The sequence below is a fragment of the Crinia signifera genome, chromosome 5 (genome assembly GCF_055691185.1).
Source record: "Crinia signifera chromosome 5, ASM5569118v1, whole genome shotgun sequence".
In the NCBI taxonomy this organism is placed as follows: domain Eukaryota; kingdom Metazoa; phylum Chordata; class Amphibia; order Anura; family Myobatrachidae; genus Crinia; species Crinia signifera.
The window spans coordinates 71,244,354-71,269,104 of record NC_139221.1 but is presented as its reverse complement, the minus strand read 5'-3'; the positions used below and the strand labels follow the sequence as shown (position 1 = coordinate 71,269,104).

The window sequence follows — 24,751 nt, the reverse complement described above, 5'->3', positions numbered from 1 at the left end:
GAGGTTACAAACTAGTTGCTACGGTCTTTCCTGTTTTCCATTTATCTTTGTAAGACTCAATGTAACATTATAATATCATCAAGCCCTCGCACCACTAAACTACCTATATATTGTGATGTGTATCTAATCTTCGTGTATTTATGCTTTTTCCCATAGTCTTCCACCCTGTTGAGTGTTCCTATTGCCACAGTGAGAGCATGATGGGTTTCCGCTATCGCTGCCAGCAGTGTCACAATTACCAGCTCTGTCAGGACTGCTTCTGGAGGGGACATGCCAGCGGTTCCCATAGCAACCAGCACCAAATGAAGGAGTACACGTCATGGGTAAGAGAGGGTCCGGTGGGTCTGCAACACAGAAGAAACACACACAAGAGTAGACTTACCCGGAAAGATAGGGAATCATCAGAGCATGCATTTGGGGAGAAAGGGAAATCATCAATCTTTTAATTATAACTCTTACGCCGGCATTTACTGTATATGTGAGGATATTGCAGATGGGTAAGTCTTTACACTGCGGCACTGTATATATAATTCCAAGTCTGTGATGCCTGGAGGGTTATCCTTTTAAATGAACACCAATAAGGACCAAATGAAGTTTGTGTATTTTTCTAACATTCAGATATTGCTGTTTTGTAAAATAAAGGTTCTAGTAAAGGGTAGCTGAAAATGTGTATGGTTTCAGTTACAGACGTACGTACTGGTGCAGCTTGCAGTCCTGTGTGAGGATGAGCACTACAATATAGCTAATTAAGGTCTATTAATAACTATAGAACCAAGTCTTTGCTCTAGGAATTAGATTGACAGCAGAGACAGGACAGCATTTATATGATGACACAGGCTGATGTCAGCATTATCCAGTAGGCATTGGATGGTGTAAAAATAGAACAATACATACATTGTGAGCATATTTCCTGGCAAGATCTGCAGCAGTCATGAATGTGGGTTAATGCCGTCTGGAAGTTTAACTCCTTGTTAGTATTATGTAGAACCTAGCCACCATTAAAATAAGTAACATATAATCTTCATTTCTTGTAGCTGAAAGGCCCTTTTTCCACTTTAAAAATCAATTATAGCGATCGTAATTGAAAGCCTTAGAGGTGCTGTGTCGGATGTCTACTGCATCAGAGAGCTGAGCGGAGCCAAAGGTGATGGGCAGTGGTCCCAGCTACGTGTCTGTGCCAGGAGCCTGATAAATACAGCACTTGGTGGGGGTCTCAGGGAGAGTCCCACACAGGGAAAGGAGTTTTGATGCGGAAAATCCCCACAGTGTTGTTACATTACCTTTTTCAGGGGGGGAAAAAGTTGCACAGAAATTATTATTGAATAAAAAAGAATGTTGCGGAAATGTTTAGAATACTGATAACATTGCAGCGTTGCTTTTTGTCCTTTTGATTTAATTTTTAAAACAAAGATTCCCAAATGCAGTCCTCAATGCACCCCAACAGTCCAAGTTTTAGGATATCCATGTTTAGGCACAAGTGACTTCATTAGTACCTCAGCCTCTTTGATTATACAGTACCATCTGTGCACAAGCATGGATATCACAAACGCCTGGACTGTTTGGGTACCCTAAAGACTGTGTTTGGGAACCACTGTAATTGTATTTAATATAAGACCAACGAATTTCCTGGAAATCCTCAAAAATGATGAAAATACAAATACTGAATACAGCCATTTGTTCATAATAGAATGTACAGGTACAATATATATTGTGCTTCTGTATCCATATGTTACATCCTTATGCACTCAGAAGGAATATGAAGTGGCACATCTGCCATTTGACCGGTAGCTAAGAATTTTCGCGGCACATGATGTATATATCGTACTCAGTCGCACACTTAGCTGGGATTATCAGATGCCCAGAAATCATGCTAGTGCTCCTCATCTATTAATACCAGAACAAGCAATGTGTTCAGTATGTGTTTTGTGTTTCCAGTCATAGAGAAGGCAGCATGCAGTCACTTCATTTATAGACCCAGAATCCCAGCACTACCCAGGACTGAGAGAGCATCAGAAACACATTTAGTTTACTCCCATAGGGTAAACTATTTCCTAGCACCATCTCCATTTCAATGCAAGGAATATTAACCCTTTGAGTGCCAACATCTCTGTGAGCGATATGCAAAATATTGTCTATAAAGGCCATCACATTTGTTATATACATTCAAATAAAAAGTGTTATGTAAAATAAAATAAAAATTCTATATCCGATAGAAGGCAAACATTACAGGTCATTATGATGAATACAAATGTTTGCTTGCCAATTTTCACACCAATTTTGACAAATCACTTGACACTCAAAGGGTTAATATATTACTTGGGAATACTTACAAATGACCAGATGACAGGATGCCGACACCAGCAAGCCCAATAGAGAATACTAACCCAAACCCTCCCCGTCTCACGCGCGCGCGCGTCTCAGTTTTCGTCGGCGAGGAAACGGGAACCCTGTCCGTCTCCGCTTCAGAGAGACGGACAGGGTTGGGGGGGGGGGGTGCGGGGAGGCGGTGGGGACCCCGGGTGACTGCCGACAAGCCGGCGGTGACCCGGGGGAAGCGCCGTCGGAAGGGGACGCGCGCGCGTCACCCTTTCGCTGTACAGATGGCGGGTGGCGGGGGATGGCGGCTGGCATCGCCATCCCCTGCAGTGATGAGACCTGCCCCATCTGTATATGTGTTTATTTATCTATCTGAACAGAAATATATATTTTATATAGGGGTGTATGTGTGTGTGGGGGGGGGGGGGGGCACCAATATATATCTTGCCTCTGGGCAACTGGAACGAATTTACGCCACTGGCACCTCTCATTATGTATGAAATTAGCATGTGCAGTCCAAGGTACCCTTCCCCCATATAACCCTTAATTTGCCCCTTATAATATTCTTTTAGTTGCACTTGTTTACAGCTGAGCATCTTTTGTACTCCTTATTAATTATTGGCATGTCTGTGTGCTCCTATTTATGAAGTTGGTGGGTGTAGGGAAAAAAAAGTAGCTTATAAGAGCAGTGGAATATTACCGCAGCACAGGTTCTCCGTAGAGCCAACATGTGACGTTGGAGGTGTTAGGTGATGTATGTTATCGGAGCATCTAAATGTTAGCAGCCAGTTGGCATTTATTACACTGCGCTTGTGATGTCAAGCGCAGCTCTATATGTAACATGGCTCCTGCATTCACTTTGGGTTTTTTTTCTTGTTCCTTACAGAAATCCCCTGCAAAGAAGCTTACCAATGCACTAAGCAAGTCTTTGAGCTGTGCTTCCAGCCGTGAGCCTCTGCACCCAATGTTTCCTGATCAGCCAGAGAAACCTTTAAACCTGGCTCACATTGTGTGAGTATCACATTAGGCCCCACTGCAGATATTTAGCTTCAGTTAGAACTTCTACCATGAGTGGATAACCTTCCATGTATTGTACGTGCTTGTAATGTCATGCCCTTGAGGCCTTTTGAGGAACATGGGACCTTTTATGTTGCTATATTTAGGTTGCTGTACATTTTGCACTTGGCCTTGGGTATTTGCCTGGAAAGAAAATGCAAGTGTTTTGTATTGAACATCATTCATGCTCCTGATCAGCATGTATGCGGAAAGGTTATAGCTGAATAAAAATCTATATCCTATGGGAATATATTATTCGCCATGTGGCTTTAAAGGGAAGAAGAGGTGCAGTCAGTGCTTGTTTCAGGGAATAACACATCCCTGCTTTCTCTTCTTGAATGTTTGATGCCGTGTGCTGTGTAATTCCCACTGAAAGGGTCACTGCAAGGGAACTCCATGGGATGCTAGCTAAGGGGGGGGGGGGTGGATCCTGTTGGAAAACTTGCATGTGGTTTATTCTGATGTGATAGCAGTACAATGCTTTTATTTAGAATCATTTACATAATGTGTCTATTTTATGTGGGTTTCTTATTCATATAATTCTAGCCTGCTGATTGGTGTATATAGGGGGTTATTCAGACCTGATCGCACAGCTGCAAATTTGTTGGCCTGGTGTTAGTAGGCGCGGTTTTGATAGTTAAATCCTGATACTGGCCGTTCAAGGGGATTGACCGAAAGCCAGTGTTTGGGAGAGGTTACCGGACATGTTTTGGGAGTGTCAGGGAAAACGCAGGCGTGCCCAAGCGTTTTCAGGGAAGGCATGTGATGTCAGCTCTATATACATATGTGTTGATGTAAAGATATATACTAGTAAGCCCGCTCAAAGCAAATGCTTCGAAAGCTGTTTGTGATTGCCTCTGTGTTTGTGCATGTGTGAGAGAGAAAGAGATGTAGTTTTACTTGCTGCCAACAGAAGGCAGTGTTTCGGCAGACACACAAACGGACACTAGACATATAGAAATTATATATGTTCAAATTATACTATTTACAATACCTACTGTCTTCATGTTGGCAAAAAGCTTTGGCACACTATACTGTAATTCATTAATATTAATAACTGTTCAGCAGGGTTACTGGCAACTGGGTTTAAAAATAAAGAAAAAAAAAAGCCTCCACAGATGAATCTTCAGAAGAGATTTATAGCTTTCTGTATTTTGCTATTTTAGATAAGGGTCATATGAGCAGTTACATTTTAAGCACACACAGAAGAACAATTTAATAAATGGGGCTGTCCAAACCAGACTTTGCACCTAGTGAACCCTGGGTGCATTAGCGTTTCAGAATGATGCAATCTAGGTGCAAAATCAATAGGGCTACCGGGTATACATATCCCCACTGGGGACTTGGTGTAGTGGATAAGTGCATAACAATTGTCAGATATGAGCCATGGAGGTAAATTGCATTGTTTTAAGCCAGCTTTCCTCTTTCCTCCCAGTTGCCAGATCCACAGAACAAAGATGGCAGCCCTCAAAACAGCTTGCTTATGGCATTTGCATTAATGCGTCATGTGTTACAGTGGGGATTAAACATTATGTAAATTCTAAGCAGCATTATTTTTTTCAATTGTTTTCTCTGCATTGTCCGTTTTCTCAGTTGTAAACATCGTTTTCATTCTCACTGGAGAGTTTCAAAAAAATTAACAACAAAAGAAACAAAAAAACACATTTTTGAAACAAAAGACACAGTAGTGAACTCGCTGTCAGTATCTGCCCAGTGCTCTTTAATTGCTGCAAGAGAATGTACTCCTCAGCCCATCTCCCTGCAGAAGTGAGGGCTGGCACCAGGCAGGAAACCTTTTATCAGCTGTATGTCACACATAATTCCCAGCCATTACGTGATTACAGCTGCTGTCTGCCCCCTGAAAGCTGGCTTTTCATTTAGGATGTTCATTATTTCATGCATTATTTTTCTTTCAGTCTGGCGTTCAGACATGCCATCAATGTTTACGGCTTATTCACACTCAAATGCATTTTTAGTGTTTCGTCATGTTGATAAATGCATAAAAAGCACATAACATAGCAGAAATAAGTGCAAATGGTGATATGCCCATCACTGCTTTCTGGCATTATAATGCCACATTAAAAACATCACAATCCAGTACATCCTACAGCTTTGTCCTCATACCTCCAGCCTAAATCCGCTATGCAGTGTGAGATGCCTGGTGTGAGTAAGCTGCACAGTCTAAGTCACAACTAAATGTGTTGCGACTAAGATGCATATTTTTAGCAAGTAAGATGCCCTGCAGGGGCGTAACTCCTGTAACTGAGGTAATTTAGATGCCTGTCTCTGGGCTCCAAGCCACGAAGGGACAGCTGCATGTACATCAGGGTCGCTGCTCTTCCCACAGAACTCTGCGGTGTGTCTGCATAGTTAATTTACTCTGTCCCAAAAGCCTTGCTAACAATAGGGGACAGGAGGGCACCTGCCTGGTATAGCGCAGCATGCCCTGCTGCAAGCATCGGTGCACCCACTGCTGTTGCTGGACTGTGAGATGGGACCCACAGGTGAACGTTGATTCTGCAGATGGCTTGAGGAATGACCGAATTCAAACTTATGACATATAAGTGTTTAAAGTGTTACTTCCCTTTTAATCTAATTATCACATGTATACAAAACTAATAGGCACGTAAAAAGCATTTACTGTAATATATATTATCCAATGAATATACCATATGCAAGTACTACATGTTTATAAGGGCTGGTTTGTATGGCAATGGGCAGTGCTAGTGGTAGTTAGTTACTGTGCTGAATGCTCAATATAAAGAGAATTCTCACTCCAGTACAAATTGTATGATCCTAATAATAATAGTAATAATAATAATAATATATCCTTTCTATTTTCTTGTTGCCACAAAAGGGACACTTGGTGAGTACTGTGACCTGTCACCTTCCTATCTATACTTCACTTCTTCACACTTGGTAATCTTACAAGTACATCATCATTTTAATGTAGATCATGTATTGTGTTTGGCATCCATTGCCACGTAACATTCTGTTCAATGATTAAAAAGATTTGTGCATTCATTTCATTACTATTTTTCATTTGTATTCAGAATCATTATGTTAAGTACTGTACACAGACATGTATTTTGATATTAAATTCCGTTTAAATATAACAGCTGACCACCCGGGTCACTTTGGAAAAGTGTTGCATAGTAAACTTACCCCCTGGTCTCCCGTTTTTAGGAATTAGCGCTTTGTTTTTGAGAGCTTGTGTGGGAGTTTTCTCGGACCGCATCTTTTCTGAATGTTTAATACATTTTATTATAACAAATAGGCTTGTGCAGATGTATGGCTGCAATGTTGTTCATAGTGTGCCAAAAGCCTGATTGAAATGCTGGTGGTGGTTGGGGACGGTATGAAAGATGCAGCGGCTGCATCCACCTCTTAATCAGTTCCCATGTACTTCCCAACTCTGCATTGCAAAGTTCCAGATGTGGACTTATTGACAAATTTTCCACTCTGAAAATCTTTATAAACAAAGAATCAACACAACAGCAGCCCCAAGATGTACTGTTTGTTGTGTCTTAAGCCCTTAAGTGGTAAATAGTACAATGTCCCTATTTATACTGTATCTTTCAACACACCCTGTACGTTACCTTGTAATTTGTTTTTTTGTTTGCTATGTACGGCGCTGCGGACACTTTGCGGCGCCTTATAAATAAACGTACTACTACTACTACTCTTCTGAGAAGTCCATCCTCCAGAAATAACATTCCATTTTAACTTCTCCCTTACCATGGGTGTCACTAGCCTTGTTGACACCCAGAGCGGGTGAAAGACTGCATGCACATCACTGAAATAGAGGGCCTGGCTTTTGAAGGATGGGGGTATGGCCTCACAACCTGACCCCAGTTTATGTCACTCAAGGGGTCTTAAGGGCCCCTTACATTTGTGAGATTTTGTCAGATTTTACCCAATTCAGGTGGATTGGCTCAATTTATCTGAAAAAATCTTATGTGCCTGATGTGTAGGACCCAATGCACAATCCCGTGCCATTGTGTATAACCAAGAGATTGATCCTTCTGCACATAGGATATATCTCGAATCAGTCAGGTCCAACTTGTTGGACAATAAGTTGGACAAGTGTAAGGGGGCCTTTAGAGATGCTGTGCTGCAGTGCCAGCACTGTTACAGTGAAGCACTTGGCTTCTTTCACATAGGAGAGCTGACATTTTGCTGCTCCTGGATGCTCAACGGGTGGCATCTGGGAGCGGCATGAACTGACTGTGCTGATGCCACTGTCTTTAATCAAGCTGGTAAAACAGCAGTGTCCAAAGTTACTGTATTAATTATTCGAGACATGCTTCCCCTTCGCAATGACTAGTAGAGTCCTGTGGGTCAATTACAAATTTCAGCAGTTTGACACCTGTGGTGTAGAGCACTTAGATTGGTCTAACCCAGCCATCCACAATGTGCGCATGACATGAGATAGTTCCAGTATGTTTGAGTACTTTATTTATAAAGTTCTCTCCTGCCTCCACCAGCTGCACAAGTATGCCGGGGTTTGAGTGTACGGAAAAATAGATAAGGTCTAGAATAGGTGGTGAATGACTGGTAATGTTCAGTTTATTTGCTTCTTAAAGCATTGATGGTTTTCTGTCACAGAATAATTCTGTATGTGACTATCTATTCTTGTGTTTCCCTTCTATGTCCCTATAGATTGTAAGCTTGCAGCAGGGCCCTCTTACCTCCAAGTCTGTCTGGAGTTACCCAGTTTGTTTTATCACGGTCTACAATTGTAAAGTGCATCAGAATGTGCTGCGCTATATAAGACACTGTAAATAAATAATAAATAGTACATAAAAAACATATGTATTATTACTGCTACAGTATAAGGTAAGTTGGCTCTAATGATTCCCTTTATCTTTCAGGCCTCCCAGACCAGTTACCAGCATGAACGATACAGTATTCTCTCACTCTGTTCCCTCAGGAAGTCCTTTCACAAACAAAATGTACGTATCAAATCTTGTGTTCTAAATATCTGTAAATATACATATTTGTTTCCTGCTTAATACACTTGCTGTGTGATGATTTGTGTCAAATTTCTACCTCCGATCTGTGATATTTTCAGCCTAGACTTTGGGGAAAATATATAAGCAAGCTGCAGGATTGTTATTATGTAGAAAGTAGGTAACACTTGTGTTAATACATTTATTCTCAGGAGTAGCATCAATTGATTCACAATGAATGATGACAGTATTTTCTGCTTGTATAAGCTGTCTATGGTGTTAAGGTACATCCTGTGTCAGCACTTCGTATTATTGCTTATGGCAACATGCAGAGATCATTAATGAAAAAGAAAAGTCAGAAGTAAATGTGATTAAGTAAACTACTGTTTTCAGCTTTTGAAATGTAAATCATATACGAACACCAAAGGCCCATACACACTGGGCCCTATTCAGATCTGAGCTCAGTACAAATTTGTTTGGAAAATGGGCAAAACCATGTGCCAAGAAAGTTAAATTTGTGTGGGGTGTGCTGAAACTGAAATCTAAATTGCAGTGTAAAAATAATGCAGCCAGTATTTACCCTGCACAGAAACAAAATAACTCACAAATCTAATGCGGGGTACACACCAGGACGACCTGCTCACGATGCACATCGTGAGCGGGTCGTCAGTGTCTCGTCCGACCCGCTCACGATGACGCGGGGGGGCACGACCCGCTCACGATGTGCACCGTGAGCGGGTCCGATCCGATGGCGACCCGCACCCGGCTGTATGGTCGTCATTGAGATCCTACCTGCAGCAGGTAGGATCTCAATAACGACCGACCCGCGGGACCGCGCATCGGATCGGTATCGGTCCACACCAGGTCAGAAAAGGGCCCAATCAGCACACAATCTACATCCAATTGATCGGAATTGGATCTAGATTGTGCGGATCGGGCCCTAGTCGTCCTGGTGTGTACCCAGCATAACTCTCTTTGCACAGGTTACATCTGTTCCACCTGCAGTGCACATGGTTTTGCCCATTTTCCAAACAAATTTGTACTGAGCTCAGATCTGAATACATGTTTATGCACTGGGCGTTTACAGCACAGCGATTCTCCCCATCATCGCCCGCTGTGTATGTACCTTTACACGTCTGTTTTCAACTTTACTTCTTTTAAATTTGCTGGTTTATTTTTATTTTTTTTATTATTAGTTGGTTACAATCATTGTTCTTTTTTCCATGTTATACCCAATGTGATCTAGATTTCCAGTCATTTAATCATTTAGATTATTAAATACTCTATGGGCAGTATTCAATGAGAAAAATTTCTCCGTGTTTTATGGAGAATTTTTGCTTTTTTCGCCTTGGATGGAGCATTTTGCTCTCCAAAAGTGAACCACCCTATTCAATGTGAAATATTCGCCGTCTTTCTAAGTGATTTTCGCCGTCTCTCTCCGTGTAGAAATTCTCCATCTTTTGATGGAGAGCTGGAATGTGAACTTTTAAACTAAAAGGGTTTTTTTTTTAATTTTGGTGTAAAAAAATTAGGTTTTTTTTTCTGTGAAGGGGCATGTTATTTTTATTCATGTGCTTATAGCACATGAATATATATTTCATTTTTAAAAAAATATTTAAAAATTTTTTTTTTTTTTTTTTTTTTACACAGTGCAGCCAGCAGGGGGCCGGAGCGCTCGAGCCGCTCATTAGATATTCATATATTCACTGCACTCGATCGTTAATATGCACGATCGGGTGCCGTGAATACTGGGTCCCCCGCTGGCTATAGGGGGGGCAGCCTGTGCTGCCTGGGTCCCGGGGAGCCCTCCTCCCCTCCACATTCCTCTGGAGCAGCCAGGGAGACTTTAATCTCTCTGGCTGCTTCCGTCCCCCGGCTCCCTGAAAGCTCCCTGCCGAGGACGCTCGTCCGCTGCAGGGGTTAAGACTCGCCGCGAGTGGCGGCGAGTCTTAAATACATTGAATAGTGGGAGCAGGGGCTCCGGAACAGGGAGAGTGCATGGCGAGAGAAAAAATCTCCCGCCATGCACAGAGAATTTTTTTCATTGAATACTGCCCTATGGGTTCCCCAATGCTTTGGTATATATTGCAGTTACACAATGTTTTTAATTGGCTGGTGTTACATGAAGAATCTGTACCCAACCATAAATGAGTGAATAATACTGTTTTAGCCAATTGGTAAATCAATGTATATTTTAAATTTGCCCTGCACAAGTTTCCAGTGTTCCCTAATTTATCTGATTTTTGAAGCTGGGTACACACTATGCAATATTGTGGACAATTAATTGTTACGAGGCGATTTGTGACAATATATCATTCACATCATATGGGCATGTATTCAATGCTCCTATGTCGCCGTAAATAACGGTGAGTGTGCATGTTTTTTTGAGAGTAGTGAAGTTTTCTCTCCTATTTTGTGCTTCCCTGTATTCAACTCTGTTGCTTCTCCAAAAATATTTTGCGAAGCTAACTCAGTTCACCCTGCACTTCTCCCCGGTGTTCGCAATGTCTGTTCAATGGGGATTTTAGTGTCTCTCTCAAAAAGTGTATTCAATGCACAAATTTCGAGTCCTGCTGGTTTCTTTTTTTAGAGATGTTCTCCATTTTTCCCTCGGCATCTTTTTTAGGTGAACTGTAGGGTTATCTTTGTTAAAGTTGTTATTTTTGTTGTTTTAATGTACTCTAATGTATTTTTTGCAAGTGCCATAATGCTGTACTTCTATATTAATTTATTTGGAATTTAATAAGTTATTTTAATGGTAACCAATAAGAAATCATTTTGGAATGCTCCTAGTAATTTCCCATGCTTCCTCTCTTCTTCCTCACCTAACCCCCAAACAGGCTTTTAAACACGCTAACAATTATAAAATAAATTAAATAAAAACACAGGGCAAAGAAACAATGCCAAAAGCACAACACAAGGATAAAGGCCAAACAGAACAAAATACACCCGTCTGCACAAACCCAATTAAAATAGTCACACAGCCATTTGTTGTAAAATAAATACTGAACAAAACATTAACCTTTCTAAACCTTTGTAAAAAAATACAAGTCCACAAATGCGAGGAACATGCTGCTGAGATGAACACCCTGCTCAGGAATATCCAAGTCTGACCAGCTCACGTGGAGAGCAGGAGAAAACAGATCTCTCCAGTTACAGCTCTCCCATTTGAACTCGCATAATTATGCTAAGTTCGCAAAAGGGGCCGGCGAGCTGGCCACACGTTGAATACTGAGGAAGTCAGAAATGAGGAGAATAAGAAAAAGTGCTGAGCGCTTCAGCGAGATCACAGGGACACAGAACAGTGAGCGGTGAGCCAGACTCTAAAAAAACATTGAATACTCCTCATAGTGTGTATGCGCTGTATGCACGCTCCCGCTTGTTGACTATACATGAAGCTCAATCTGAGGATATCGTCAGTAGTAGTATGTTCGTGGACGTGGCCAATGACGATATATCTTTGGTGGTTTGGAAGATTGCACAGTGTGTACCCAATATATCGTTTGACCAGAAGTTCAAGGGAAATCGTTGACCATATCATATCATTTGAAAATCATATAGTGTGTACCCAGCTTTACAGTATACCTACACACACCTTGCATTGTCCTGTTCAATTCATTATTATAGACCTACAAGAAAGGTTCTTTGGTTAAGTTGCAAATGGATCTACTGGGCCACCAAGCTTAAGTGGCGCCTGCTTAATATTGGAAATGGGAGATTTCTAGGTCTTTGTTAACCAGTCTCTTTTACTTAATATAATATTAAATTCACAAGTAGAGTAAAATTCTGTTTATTGGTGAGCTCCTATTAATGTGCATGTAAGTCACCCATCAGACACCGGTTCTGGGTGTTGTCGCAGACATAATGCATTGAAGGGTGACTGTAGTATATAGTTCCAAAACCAGAACATTGCAGTGCACATTGCATGGTTTTCTGTCAGTTTGAAGACATGTTGCACTTAATTATAACAGCTTGCTTTTTAATTGTTTACATACGGTAGATTATTAATGAAGCGTATATGAAGAGTTCAAGAATCCACCCTACAAAACTTATGTGACCCCCGACTTGTGACTTAACCGCAGACTCCATTGTTCTGCTCACTCAGGTTACCTGACAGCGTAACTGTTACTAGCCCTGTGACTGATGAACATTCTCTGATAAACCTATATGTATGTCAGCTGCAGAACATGACACGGTCAGTATGAGACAACTAAACCACTAACTCGGCTAGTAGTTGTGTAGGATGTCCACTAAATCACTACTTTGTGTGCCCTTAGAAGCTTCTAGACAAGACTGGGATGGCAGCTTCTGTGTTGTTACTATAGTTTATATGACATGCTTTGTCTTTTATATTCCAGTTTATATTTTTCCTTCTGGAACGTCTTTCATTTGTAATAATAAAAAAATAAGTTATCTTGTGTTTTTTCCTGATCTTGTTTAAAAGAAATCCATAAAATAGTTGAGCAATTGTGCCTAATTCAGACCTCAACGCAAAGCACCTTTTCCCTCAAATGGACAAAACCATGCTGTACTACAGATGGGGAAGATGTAACGTGCAGATAGAGAGCTAGATTTGGGTGAGTTATGTTTAAACTGAAATCTAAATTGGAGTGTAAATATAAAGCAGCTAGATCCTTGCACAGAAACACAGTAATTCAACCAGATCTAACTGCACATGTTACATCTACCCCATGCAGTGCAGCATGGTTTTGACAATTAGAGAAAAAATATATACTTACCTGCCCCCTGTTGGGATTTCCTCCATCAGGATGCTGGGGTTGGTATTCTGACAGCCAGCATCATGACGGTCAGTTGTCCTTGTATAACATCTTGGCATTCCAAGTGCCAGCATTCAATATATCAGTGTCAGCATCCTGACTTCCCTCACACCACAGCTGGAACTCCGAGTACATCAGTATCCTGTCGCTGAAATAACAATCCCGATCGGTAAGTATGCAGGGCTTGCTAGCGGACAGCCCGGGGTAGGGGCGTTTAGGTTTAGGCACTAACAGGGGGGCTTAGAGTTAGGCTGTGTGAATGAAAAGGTTAAAGTTAGGCTGCAGGAAGGGGGATTAGGATTAGGCACAGAGGAAGCTTTAGGGTTAGGTTGCAGGGTCAGTATACTTATCTGAACCCTGTCGTGATTCCCTCCATCAGGATGCTGATGTCGGTATTCTGACCGCCTGTTATCCGTATTTATCCTGTTCAGAGGATGCTATCTGACTTTTTCGAAATGCACAATGCTGCAGTTATTCAATTGGGACTTAAATTATATTTACATCACCTTCAAAAGTTGGCACATACCTATATATTAATATAGCCAGCTGCTCTAAAATAAACTAAATGGAATCCTTCTAATAACACCAGTCTGATCTGGTGAGATACACCTGCCTGCACTGGTCCTTCATGCCGACACATGACATATTTTAAAAAATCTAAACAGGATAACATTAGTTGCTACTATCCACTGTTGTGAAACGAATGGCTCTGGTTGCATTGTTTGCAATAGTTTCCAAACGTAAAGCACCAAAACTGTGTGGGGGCGGCTTTATGTTGCTGCCACAGCAAATGTAAAATGTCACTGGTGCTTCCATACCCTGTGCCAAAAGCTTTCTTGTGCCTGGTGTATATCTAGCCAGGTAGGTTTCTGTCTGTAAGAAGAGTGAGATTCCACCGTCTGTGTCTGTACGCTGTGCGAATTCACTTTTCCCTTCTGAATGAGAAGACAAATGTGTAGGTGTTCAAGGGGAAAGCACAGATTGTCCGTATTGTTTGTTTGTGCGGCAATTTGCATATTTATTTTTTTAAATAATAAACTTCCGTTAGACATCTGCCAAGTCCAATATTCTGCAAACACAACATTTCTGTTTGAAAGTGTGAATTGGTTTTATATGACTTGACTATTATGGAAGAGCTCTTGTCAAGGCACTGGCCTTATTAATGCAGGAGCAATCCAATGCCTTCATATTATTATACTAGTAAGCCTGCTGGAAGCAAATGCTTCGAAAGCTAGTGCGGCGTGACCTTGCTAACGTCATGCCGCACACAGCTGGGTTGCTGGCAGCAGGGCAGCGGCTGATGTAGTGCTCAGCGGCTCTTCCCGGAGCCAGGAGACACAGTGGTGTTTTTTTTTTTTAGGGAGCAGTCCCCAAAAAAACACTTACCCAGTGGGGAGCACTCCCTTAAAAAAAACACCACTGAAGGGGTTACACATATTCAGGCTTCAGGCACAGATGGCTGAATCAAAATGGGTGCCGGACAGGGTCCCGACAGTCGGGATCCTGATAGTCATTAACCCGATGTTGGGATCCCGACTGTTAAAACACAGATGGCCGGCGGCTATTCTCCCTCGTGGGGGTCCACGACCCACATAGGCAATGGCGAGCGTAGCGAGCCACCGTGCCTGCAGCGAGCCCGCAAGGGGCTTTGTTGCACTGGCCACGCTGTCTGAGTCCGGCCAGTCGGGAGCCCGATGTCGGGCTAATGACTGTCGGGATCCCAACTGTCGGAACGGCATACCACACACATCAAAATAAAAGAGTTACCTGTAAAATATGGTTATCCTTAAAAAAAGGACTGTTACTATGCCTTGAGGAATTAGCTTGGGAAACACTGCTCTGGGAATACATTTTTTATATAGAAGAAATATATATTACAATATCATTTCAATACCTTATGACAATTAGGATATAACAATATTATATTTTAATTAAAATGTGCCATTTTAGAACAATATAATCACTTGCAAGAGAGCTCCTCTGCTGCCTTTATAAGTAAGCCTATCAGTTTGCTTTGCCTCAACCCTTCCCACTCACAAGGCAATATCTTGGTTGTAATGTGAATAGTTTACATAATGGGTCTCTACAGAAGAAATACTGTAGGTAGTTTTTTTCACAATTTTCTTATCTTTGGCACAACTATCTGGTTTGCTGCTAGCTGATTTTACACCTTTTTTGGGAGGGGGGGGGGGTCCACTAGCAGCCAATGATTAAACTTTTTTTTTCTGGGGTTGGAGAGGGAGTCCACTAGCCACCAATGATTAAACTTGTTTTATTTTTGGGGGGGCACTAGGGGGAGGGGAAAAAACACTATGCCACCAACATTTATTTGGTTGGGGGAAGGGGGGACACACACTATGCCACCAATGTTTATTTGTTTGGTCTGAGCGGGGGCACTATGCCACCAACTTTATTAATAAGGACGCTAATAATGTTAATTATCAGCCTGGCATAAACTGCCCTGGGGTGCCAGGGACAGCCTTGGGCTTCAGCCCGGGCTAGCGGCAACCTTGGGGGGACCCATTTATTGGGTTGGTCCCCACTCCCCCATTGACCTGGCCCGGGCTGACCAGCCACAGAGGTAATGCTTTGGCCGCGGGACCTTATATAATAAGTGTCCCCCTGCTGCGGAAATACCCTGATGGCTGTTTGAGCCCGGTGCTGGTTTCCAAAATACGGGAGACCCCTACTCCTTTTGTCCCCCGTATTTTGGGAACCAGGGCTGGCCCAAGAGCCCAGTGCTGGTTTCTTGAATTTAGGGGACCTTATTTCATTTTTTCCCCTGGTATTTGAGAAACTCAGAGAGCCCGGGGGTGGTCATGCTCGTGGAGGGGAACCCCACAACATTTTTTACATTATTTATTCATTTTTCTATAGACAAATTTGAAGACTTTTTTTTGTGATTTGAAATCTCTCAAGCTGAATCTCCCATTGTGAATCTCTGGCACAAATCTCTCTGTGCGTGGATACATTATCTGAGAGATTCAGTTTAAGGGAAATCTCTCATGCTGAATCTCCTGTTATGAATCTCTGGCACAAATCTCTCTGTGTGTAGGGCCCTTGAGCATTGGAAGAGATTACCTTTGAGCTTCCCTGAATCTTGATTGCTCAGAAAGTGCCAGCCCTAGTGATTAAGCATGGGAGATTTACGTTAAGCAAGTTAACGCTGAACGCTATTGCCCACTACACAAAACCCGGGCGATGTGCAGTTTCTTGCTAAGCGATCTGACTAGATTTATCCAGCAGGCTGGTTATAGATCTCCCAGTGATAGTGACGCGTGGGACTAAGCATCGCTATTGCTATTGGCCCTACACACAGCGATGTGTGTTTAATTTCTAAACAATCTAGTCAAATTAAGTCAGTTCACTTACAAAATAGCCCTTTATCGTTAAGTCTGCAAGCCCCATTAGGTAGGGAAAGTAGATTGTAATCTTCCTCCTGAACAGTTACTGATGTGCATGAATAAAATTCAGATTTTGCTGCAAAATATTTTGTTTCTATTGTAATATAAATAATGATGATGACTTTGTGTAAGCTGAGAGCCTTTGTGTTAACACTTTCAGCACTGTGTCCGTCAGCCACCGGAGTGGGTGGTGTATAAATGTCAGTGTCTTTTATCCCATTTGTTTTTTGGAACCTGGAGGAAATCCAAGGAAACGTTGCTTTGGTTTCTCTGGGACTCTTTAACAACATGTTGGTACAAGGCAAAGTGGTGCCTCTTGGAATTATCTGCCGGAATGTTACATTGATGGATAGCCGTCATTGTTCTTCTCTTTATAAATTACATTATATGTTCTCTCTATCTTCATTTTATTTGTAAGTAACCATTACCTTTTGTCACGTGTGTGTCATAAGCTTTATCTACATTGTTCTGTCTTAACTAGCTCTTCCCAAAAGACCTCAGAGGTAGAACAGAGCAGACAGCTAGCTAGAGCTGCTCCAACCTTACTGAAAGGCAAAGGGTAAGTTTCAGGCTTGTAGTGCTAGAAGCTGCAGATAGTGAACTAACAACCTTCTAGGACATTGGGGTGTGCCCGTGTGCTTTATTCTCACTAATCAAGACTAATTCTTGTTTAAACTAGACGTTTTGTATGCATCCCTTATAGCCTAATAAAATCGCTGAAGGTTTCTGTGTTTGTTTTTTTTAAAGTATCATTGTTAAAGCTAGAGAGAATTTTAAACCATATTGAAAAAACTATTTCAAGCAGATCTAAACCAAACTACATATTTATAAACCACAATTAGAGTAACCGTTACAGGGACTTCTCAATCTTTACAAACCAAGGGCCGAAACCAGGATTTTTGCCACGCAGGGCATTGATTCCCACCCTGCTTCCACCCAAAAAAAAGACAACCCACACAAACCACCAAGCGCGCGTATGCACGCACAGAGACTCACACACACACACTTTTCCATTCCAGCCACAGAAAGCACCAGACGAGGCACCCATGTTAGATGCATATAGCAGAGATTACACAAAATGAGTGGTTGTAGCATAGTAACGCTAAGAGTAGATGTATTTTTCATCCCATCCACAAGTGTACCAGGTGAGGCAGCCATCTTGGACAGACTATGAAGGTTATGCAGGGAAAACGGGCATGCGGGTTGAGTGAGTGGCAAGATGGTGACCTTTTAGCACAACAGGAGGGCAGCATGCAGATAGCAGCTGCCACCCAGTCCTGGTGCTCTCCCCTCTCAGGTCCCTGGAGATTATAGCACAGCAGCTCAGGCCAGACCACCTCCACTTGTGGTCTCCATTTACACCCTCCTGAACACCAAGCAGTACCAGGAGTCACTGCAACTACTGCAAGGACTTACAGGGAGGATGACAAAGACAATCTGTCGCAGAGCGGAGGTTCCAGGTGCCCGGCCTGGCTCAAGGATTCCTAAGATGGCGCTGACAGGGAGCCCAGGACACTCCATGCAGCTCAAGACAACAGGCAGGAGACAGAAATCTGGAGGCTGCAGGGAGAAAAATCACATGATACTGAGCTCACCGGATGCAAGGTTCTGGGTCCATCCCAGCTGAATTCAAGTGGAGAGCCCCAGAGAAATCCTCCTGGCACATCCGCTCAGTTCAGGTCCCAGAGCCAAGGCAGCAGGTAGAGAAGACCAGCGTGATGAGATAGGAGGCTAGCTGCAACTGTGGTCATCCTGACAGCAGAAGTGGAGTGCAGCCAGTAGGGAAGCTTGTATTTCCAAGATATACAGTTTAGTGTATAGTGCCAATTTGTCACCCAGGGTTCATACCTCCCTATTCCCCACTTAGTTGTGGCCCTGCTAAGCACATTCATAACTGGCCATATTGTGTTTTCCTCAGAGTTACACTAATATTCACAATGATCGTCCTTCATCCAGCAGGGTCCCAGTACATTTAGGAATGAATATTACACATAGCTGGTGCCACAGACTAGAACAGGAGCACAGCACATTCACAAATTGCCCGGGAATGAGTATCTCACACATAACCATTCCCTGTACACAAGTGCCTACTTCACCTGTGAAACCTCTGGCAACTATGTTAGTGATATATGTACATTGCAATTGTTATTATTAAAAAAACGCACAGAGGGGGATATTCAATCCGGGATTCCGACTGTCGGAAAGCCGGTGCCGTTTTCGTTCACCTTGACTGTAACTCGAGAGTTGGAATACAATGTACTGGCTGTTGAGTGTCGGAAAGTGGGCGAGTCGGCATAAACAACCGCAGATTGTAAAAAAACGGCCGTGAATTTGACAATACATGTCCGTTTCCAACAAAGCAGATCCATCTTCTTTTAAAGTCCGATCTGTTTTGACGTATTCTGCCTTCAATGCGGCCACTATTTCCACAGGCGTAAATAGCGTCCGGGATTGAATTCCGCCCACACACTCCTACTTAGAAGTATGTTTGATATTCAATATGGCCTGTTTATAATCAGGACCTCTCTTATAATTAGGTGATATCTTTTGATTTGTCAATATGCTGATTTTGCCCCCACTCCTGTCCTCTCTTACTGAACTGCAGATATTTCCATATACACCTGTCCTCAAATTGCACCAAATAGTCTCATTTACGCACCAGGAGAGTAACATTTTAGCTCCTCTAAAGCACTAATGCAAAGAGCTTATAATATACAGTATATAAAATGCAAACTTGTACAGCACTGTAGTAGTATTACATAATATATAACTTAAAAAGACACATACTTCACTGGTGACTTTTAATACCTTTGTATAAAAAATGCCTGATAATTTACCTCTGATTATATGGAACAGCATTATAATAGCTGTGTTATGTGAAAGGAAGCAATTATTTCTTTTATTTTGACTGTTTTTTTTTTTTTACACTAAAGACTACACGCATCTGACTGATCCGTGCAGGCTAAAGCCAAATACTTCTGGAAAATTAGTTTTAATTTCAGGCGTATTTTTGCGGCAATTAGCGGCCATATATTACATATGGTCGCTTAGTAATTAGGAATCACCATTCGACTGAATGGTGTTTCCTATTCGTAATCTTCCAATGGCGTATACATTCATATTCGTAAATACGAATTTGCCATAAATACGATTATGAATCCCCGTATTTTCGGCATATTAAATGCCAAAAATACATGAAGGCAGCCATAGTTACATACGACTGCCTACGAATATGCCTAAAATAGGTGTATTTTTGTTAGTAAATTTCCCCCTATGCCTTTTCTGTACATTTATTTGCATTTGATTACAACAAGAGGCGGGGTACAAATTAGTCTCAATCCAATAACAAATTTAGTCAATTGAATAATGATGGAGGGATAGCTGTGTAATGTAAAAAAAAAAAAGCTAACAATTTTGGGATTACCTCAACTGTATATGGGAAAAGTCAACACCAGATAAACCTCCAAATATTATACAATATGCGCTAGTACAGAATGTTTATGAATTACAAATTTTATGAATGGAAATTGGTACTTGTGTACTTTCACGGCTCCCACGATGTGCATCGTACAGGGAAAAATCGCATTGCATCGCATGCGATGTCATTTTTCACAGAAATTATGGACATGAGTTGATATCATGTAAAATGCACCCCAAATGTCATTTTTCACACTGTACCACCCCCACTATCAACGCCAACCCGAAGCGTGGCGAGCGCAGCGGTACGCGTCCTACGACCTTTTCATACCCCCACTATCCACATCGGCGTGGAGTTGAGAATAGAAAGTGTGGCGAGCGTAGCGAGCCACCGAGCCCGAAGCGTGGCGAGGGGACACGGATACCTGTGAAGCCCGCGAGGGGACACGGATACCTGTGAAGGTATCCGCGTCCCCTCGCGGGGCTCGCTGCGCTCGCCATGCTTCAGGCTCAGTGGCTCGCTGCGCTCGCCACACTTTCTATTCTCAACTCCACGCAGACATGGATAGTGGGGGTATGAAAAGGTCGTAGGACGCGTACCGCCGCCCCTTGCGGGCTCGCTGTGCTCGCCACGCTTCGGGTTGGCGTTGATAGTGGGGGTGGTACAGTGTGAAAAATGACATTTGGGGTGCATTTTACATGATGTCAACTCGTGTCCATAATTTCTGTGAAAAATGACATTGCATCGCATCAGATGGCATGCGATTTCATTCGATTTTTATCAAAAATGCACAAAAACACGGGAAAATCGCATCGCATGCCATCGCATGCCACTACATATGGCATGCGATGGGAGCCGTACCTGGAAATTTTTATACTTTCCTAAGAACCTCAAACCCCTAAATAAGACACTTGAAAACATTTTAAATGTACAGTATATAGCGTACAATATTATTTTCAATTTGTCAAACAGGAGTATAAATTAAAAAATACATACTGTACCAAAAGGAATCATTTCCATATTCAAAGATTTCCAAATTCATTGAAAACTACCATTGGTACTTTCTTCCCTCTGTCCTGGGGCCTCTTCCCCTGCAGTATCTACAAGACAGATCAAGCTCTGCTCATCATACCAGTCTATAGGATTATAAACGTTACTTATTTTCCATTAACTACTGCATGCGTTCAGGGAGAACTAGATATCTGCATGTCTTCTCTTCATTTCATTGTGCCTGTGTTCCCATGATTTTCAGTTGCTGGAAGTTTTAGTGTGTACACTTTTTATTTTCCCTTACTTTTTCTTTTTGCAGTTAAGAATTTCCTATTTCCAAACCTCCTTCTAGGTTACAGTATAGCCTGGATGTGGCAGACAGGCTGGCTGATGAACATGTTCTCATCGGGGTATATACCAGCATGCTTCAGAACAACCTTTCACGGTTAGTTAAGGCTTGGCAAGTCTATTGGATTTACAAAATGGAAGTTGCTACATATGAAGCCAACTAGTTGAGCAAGCATTGCCAGCCAAGTCACATGACCACAGTGTGTCATCTTGCACTTCCTATGAAGCAGTATCTTCATCTACATCTCTAGTTATAGGTCTTTTTTTATTATTATGGATTTTCCAGAAGCTGTAATCCCGCAGCTAGCGAATGTTGACCTATAGATTGCTTGTTAAGTGCCCAGAATGTTACACCGCATGTTAAACCCTAGAGCAGTGGTGGCCAAACTGGTCCCCGATATTTACTGACACCTATGGATCTGTAGATTGTGTCGGTTAGGAATGCAGCTAATGTTTAAAAATGTGAGTTAGCAATTACTGCATTGGTGCGTAAGCTAGGTGGTCTGGAAAACATGATCTGTTGGTTGATCATTGAGGAAAGATGTGGCCAGCCCTGCCCTAGAGAGTGCTCCTGAGGCTGCTAGGAAAAATCTGCGTTCAGTGCTCATGTCAGAGCAATTAGCTGCGGGTAAACATCACGGCTAATTGAATCTGTCCCATACTGTAGTTATTGTAAAGTCGTGATCATTACAGAATCTGGATGTGATCAATGTAATGCACATACTGTATATAGTAAGTAATGTGAGATTGCTGCTATTGTTCTTGAGCCATGCCTCCAGACTTGGGATATCATATCTACTATAAAACAAAGCAGAAAGTGAAGTCTGGCCTGAAATCACACCCATCTTTGTATCATTTGTGGGCTGCAAATTACAGGAGTTCATCTGTAACCTAGCCCTTTATTTCTATTTATAATTATTTTCATAAAAGATTGAATAAATTGTTGTGGATTGAGGGATGAGATGACTTGTGGTATTTTACTTTTAAATTACTAATTAGTATACTTATTAAAGTGCAGTTTCAGCCACATATAGCTTATAGTTATTGGAAACTCTTTGTGAAAATACTTTTAGAATACACTAATTGCACATCCATTTCCCTGTGTTTTGTGTAATCTGGTCCTTAGCGCTGTCTCATCACTACTTTAGGTGTATGTATTTTTTTTTTTTTTATTGCATTGAGGCATCAGTGGAAATACATTACAATCACATGAGATGTTATACAACAAGTATTATAGGTGAATATAGTCAACAGTAAGATATATATTGGTATATTTCAGTTACAGAATATTTGTTATGACAAAAACGAAGACATTCTGTTGATATAATCCAATCTGTTTTCGGTTATAAATGTCCGAAGAAATAAGAACAATAAACAGCATAGAGCGATACCGGCGTGGAGGCCCATCCCCCCCCCCCCCCCCCCCCCCGGGAGAGCTGACAGGGGTAGGGAGCCGCTTCACTGGTCACGCTCGTAATAAGCGGGACCAGTGTAAAGTGAATATATGAATATTTAATGAGCGGCTCCCGGCGCCCTGCTGGCGAATGTGTAAAAAAATAAATGAAAAAAAAATAAAAGATAAAAATTAAATATATATTAATGTGCTTCAAGCACTTGAATAAAAATTGCATGCCCCTTAACAGAAAAAAAATTCTGATTTATTTTTTTTACACCAAAAAAAAAAAAAACACAAAAAAAACCTTTATTTTAAAAGATCTGTGAATCATGGCAAAAATCAGGGAGAAAGACGTTCTACATCCTAGCATTGAATAAACTCTCAGCGAATCCCAGTGAAAACGCCATTGAAATACACCAGCGAATTGCAGCGAGCATGAAATGGAAAACTGGCCAGCATTCACTGTTCGCTTTCGGCGAACAATGAACTTTGAATAGGGTGAATTAGATTTTCAGTGAAAAATATTCACTGCAAAGAGTGAAAACAGCCCGATTCGCCGAAAAAACGGTGAATCGGTAACATTGAATACTGGCCTAGGTGTATGTATTTTAATACAGTTTGTCATATAGCTAAATGCGTTCCTTTTTCTTTTTTTTTTTAGCTTTCTTTTTCATTGTTTATTTATTTTGATTGTTTTTTTGGTACTTGTGAGTTATCTGGGCGCCCGATTTCTAAATCGGGTCGGATCGGGCACATCGCATCGCATCGCATGCGACCATCGGATGCGATGCGATGACCCGATTTTTCCATAGGAATCAATGTTAAAATGGACTGAGTCCATTTTAACATGGAATTCAATGGGAAAAAGGGGTCCTTTTCATACCCCTACTATCCAAGTGGGCATGGAGTTGGATATAAACCTGTGGCGAGCCACTGAGCCCGAAGCGTGGCGAGCGTAGCGAGCCCCGCGAGGGGACACAGAATACCGTCCCCTCGCGGGGCTCGCTTCGCTCGCCACGCTTCGGGCTCGGTGGCTCGCTACGCTCGCCACAGGTTTATATCCAACTCCATGCCCACTTGGATAGTAGGGGTATGAAAAGGACCCCTTTTTCCCATTGAATTCCATGTTAAAATGGACTCAGTCCATTTTAACATTGATTCCTATGGAAAAATCGGGTCATCGCATCCGATGGTCGCATGCGATGCGATGCGATATCGTATCGCATCGCATCTGATTGTATGCCTTAACTTAAGGCATACAATCAAAAAATCGGGCGCCCAGATAACTCATAAGTACCGTTTTTTTTTCTTTTCTTTTTTTCTGCTTTTTTCCTTTGTATTTTTCTTTTTGTATATTTCTTTAGATTTTTTTTCTTTCTTTCATTTTGTTTATTTTTTTTTCTCTCTTTTGGTTTCTTTCTTCAGATTTTTCTTTTTCATTCTCTCTCTCTATGGGCAATATTCAATTGATGCCAGATCCATTTTGCCGGAATGGATCCGGCATCCATTATTCAATTCATCTGCCAAATCCGGATGTCAAATTTGGCCGATGATTGACACTCACCCGGCCGGCGCTCGGACCAGGTGAGCACGGCAGCAGGAGACGGCGAGAACCGGAGAGGGAGCCTGGATGGAGCCGGGTGAGCTGCTCTCACCCGGCTCGGCGGCGGGTATGTATGGGTGGGTACGGGCTGCGGCTGACAGGAGGACGGCGCCGTGTAAGCTGCTGCTGCTCAGCCGGCGCCATCCTCCCTGCCTCAATCTGGCACGTTGTTATGCCTGATTGAAAATTACAGAAACACAGCAGTTTTTCCTTCAAAAGCAGGTGAATTAGCGGCTCTTCCGTCAATCCAGCTGCTTTTCGGCATGTCAAAACATTTCGACATGCCGGGGAAAAAAGCTATGATTGAATAGATCGGAACCTCTTCCGATGTATTCATGTCGAAAACTGCCATCTTTTCGGTAAGACTGCAGTTTCAACACTGATTGAATATACCTGTATCTCTCTCTCTCTCTCTCTCTCTCTCTCTCTCTCTCTCTCTCTCTCTCTCTCTCTCTCTCTCTCTCTCTGGCCCATATAATGATAATCACAT

The 24,751-nt window shown here is 42.1% G+C and overlaps 1 protein-coding gene across 8 annotated transcripts in view; it reads left to right on the top strand.

Moving 5' to 3' along the window:
• Positions 1–24,751, top strand: part of DTNA (dystrobrevin alpha) — a 236,085-nt gene that overhangs the window by 176,256 nt on the left and 35,078 nt on the right. For 3 of the 8 annotated variants that reach the window (XM_083187440.1, XM_083187439.1, XM_083187438.1), the window contains exons 8-13: positions 157–323; positions 3,203–3,327; positions 8,247–8,327; positions 12,430–12,519; positions 16,988–17,065; positions 21,267–21,359. In XM_083187440.1, the coding sequence (XP_083043566.1) occupies positions 157–323; positions 3,203–3,327; positions 8,247–8,327; positions 12,430–12,519; positions 16,988–17,065; positions 21,267–21,359 (634 nt within the window). The other 5 variants (XM_083187445.1, XM_083187444.1, XM_083187441.1 and 2 more) reach the window with 5 other exon arrangements.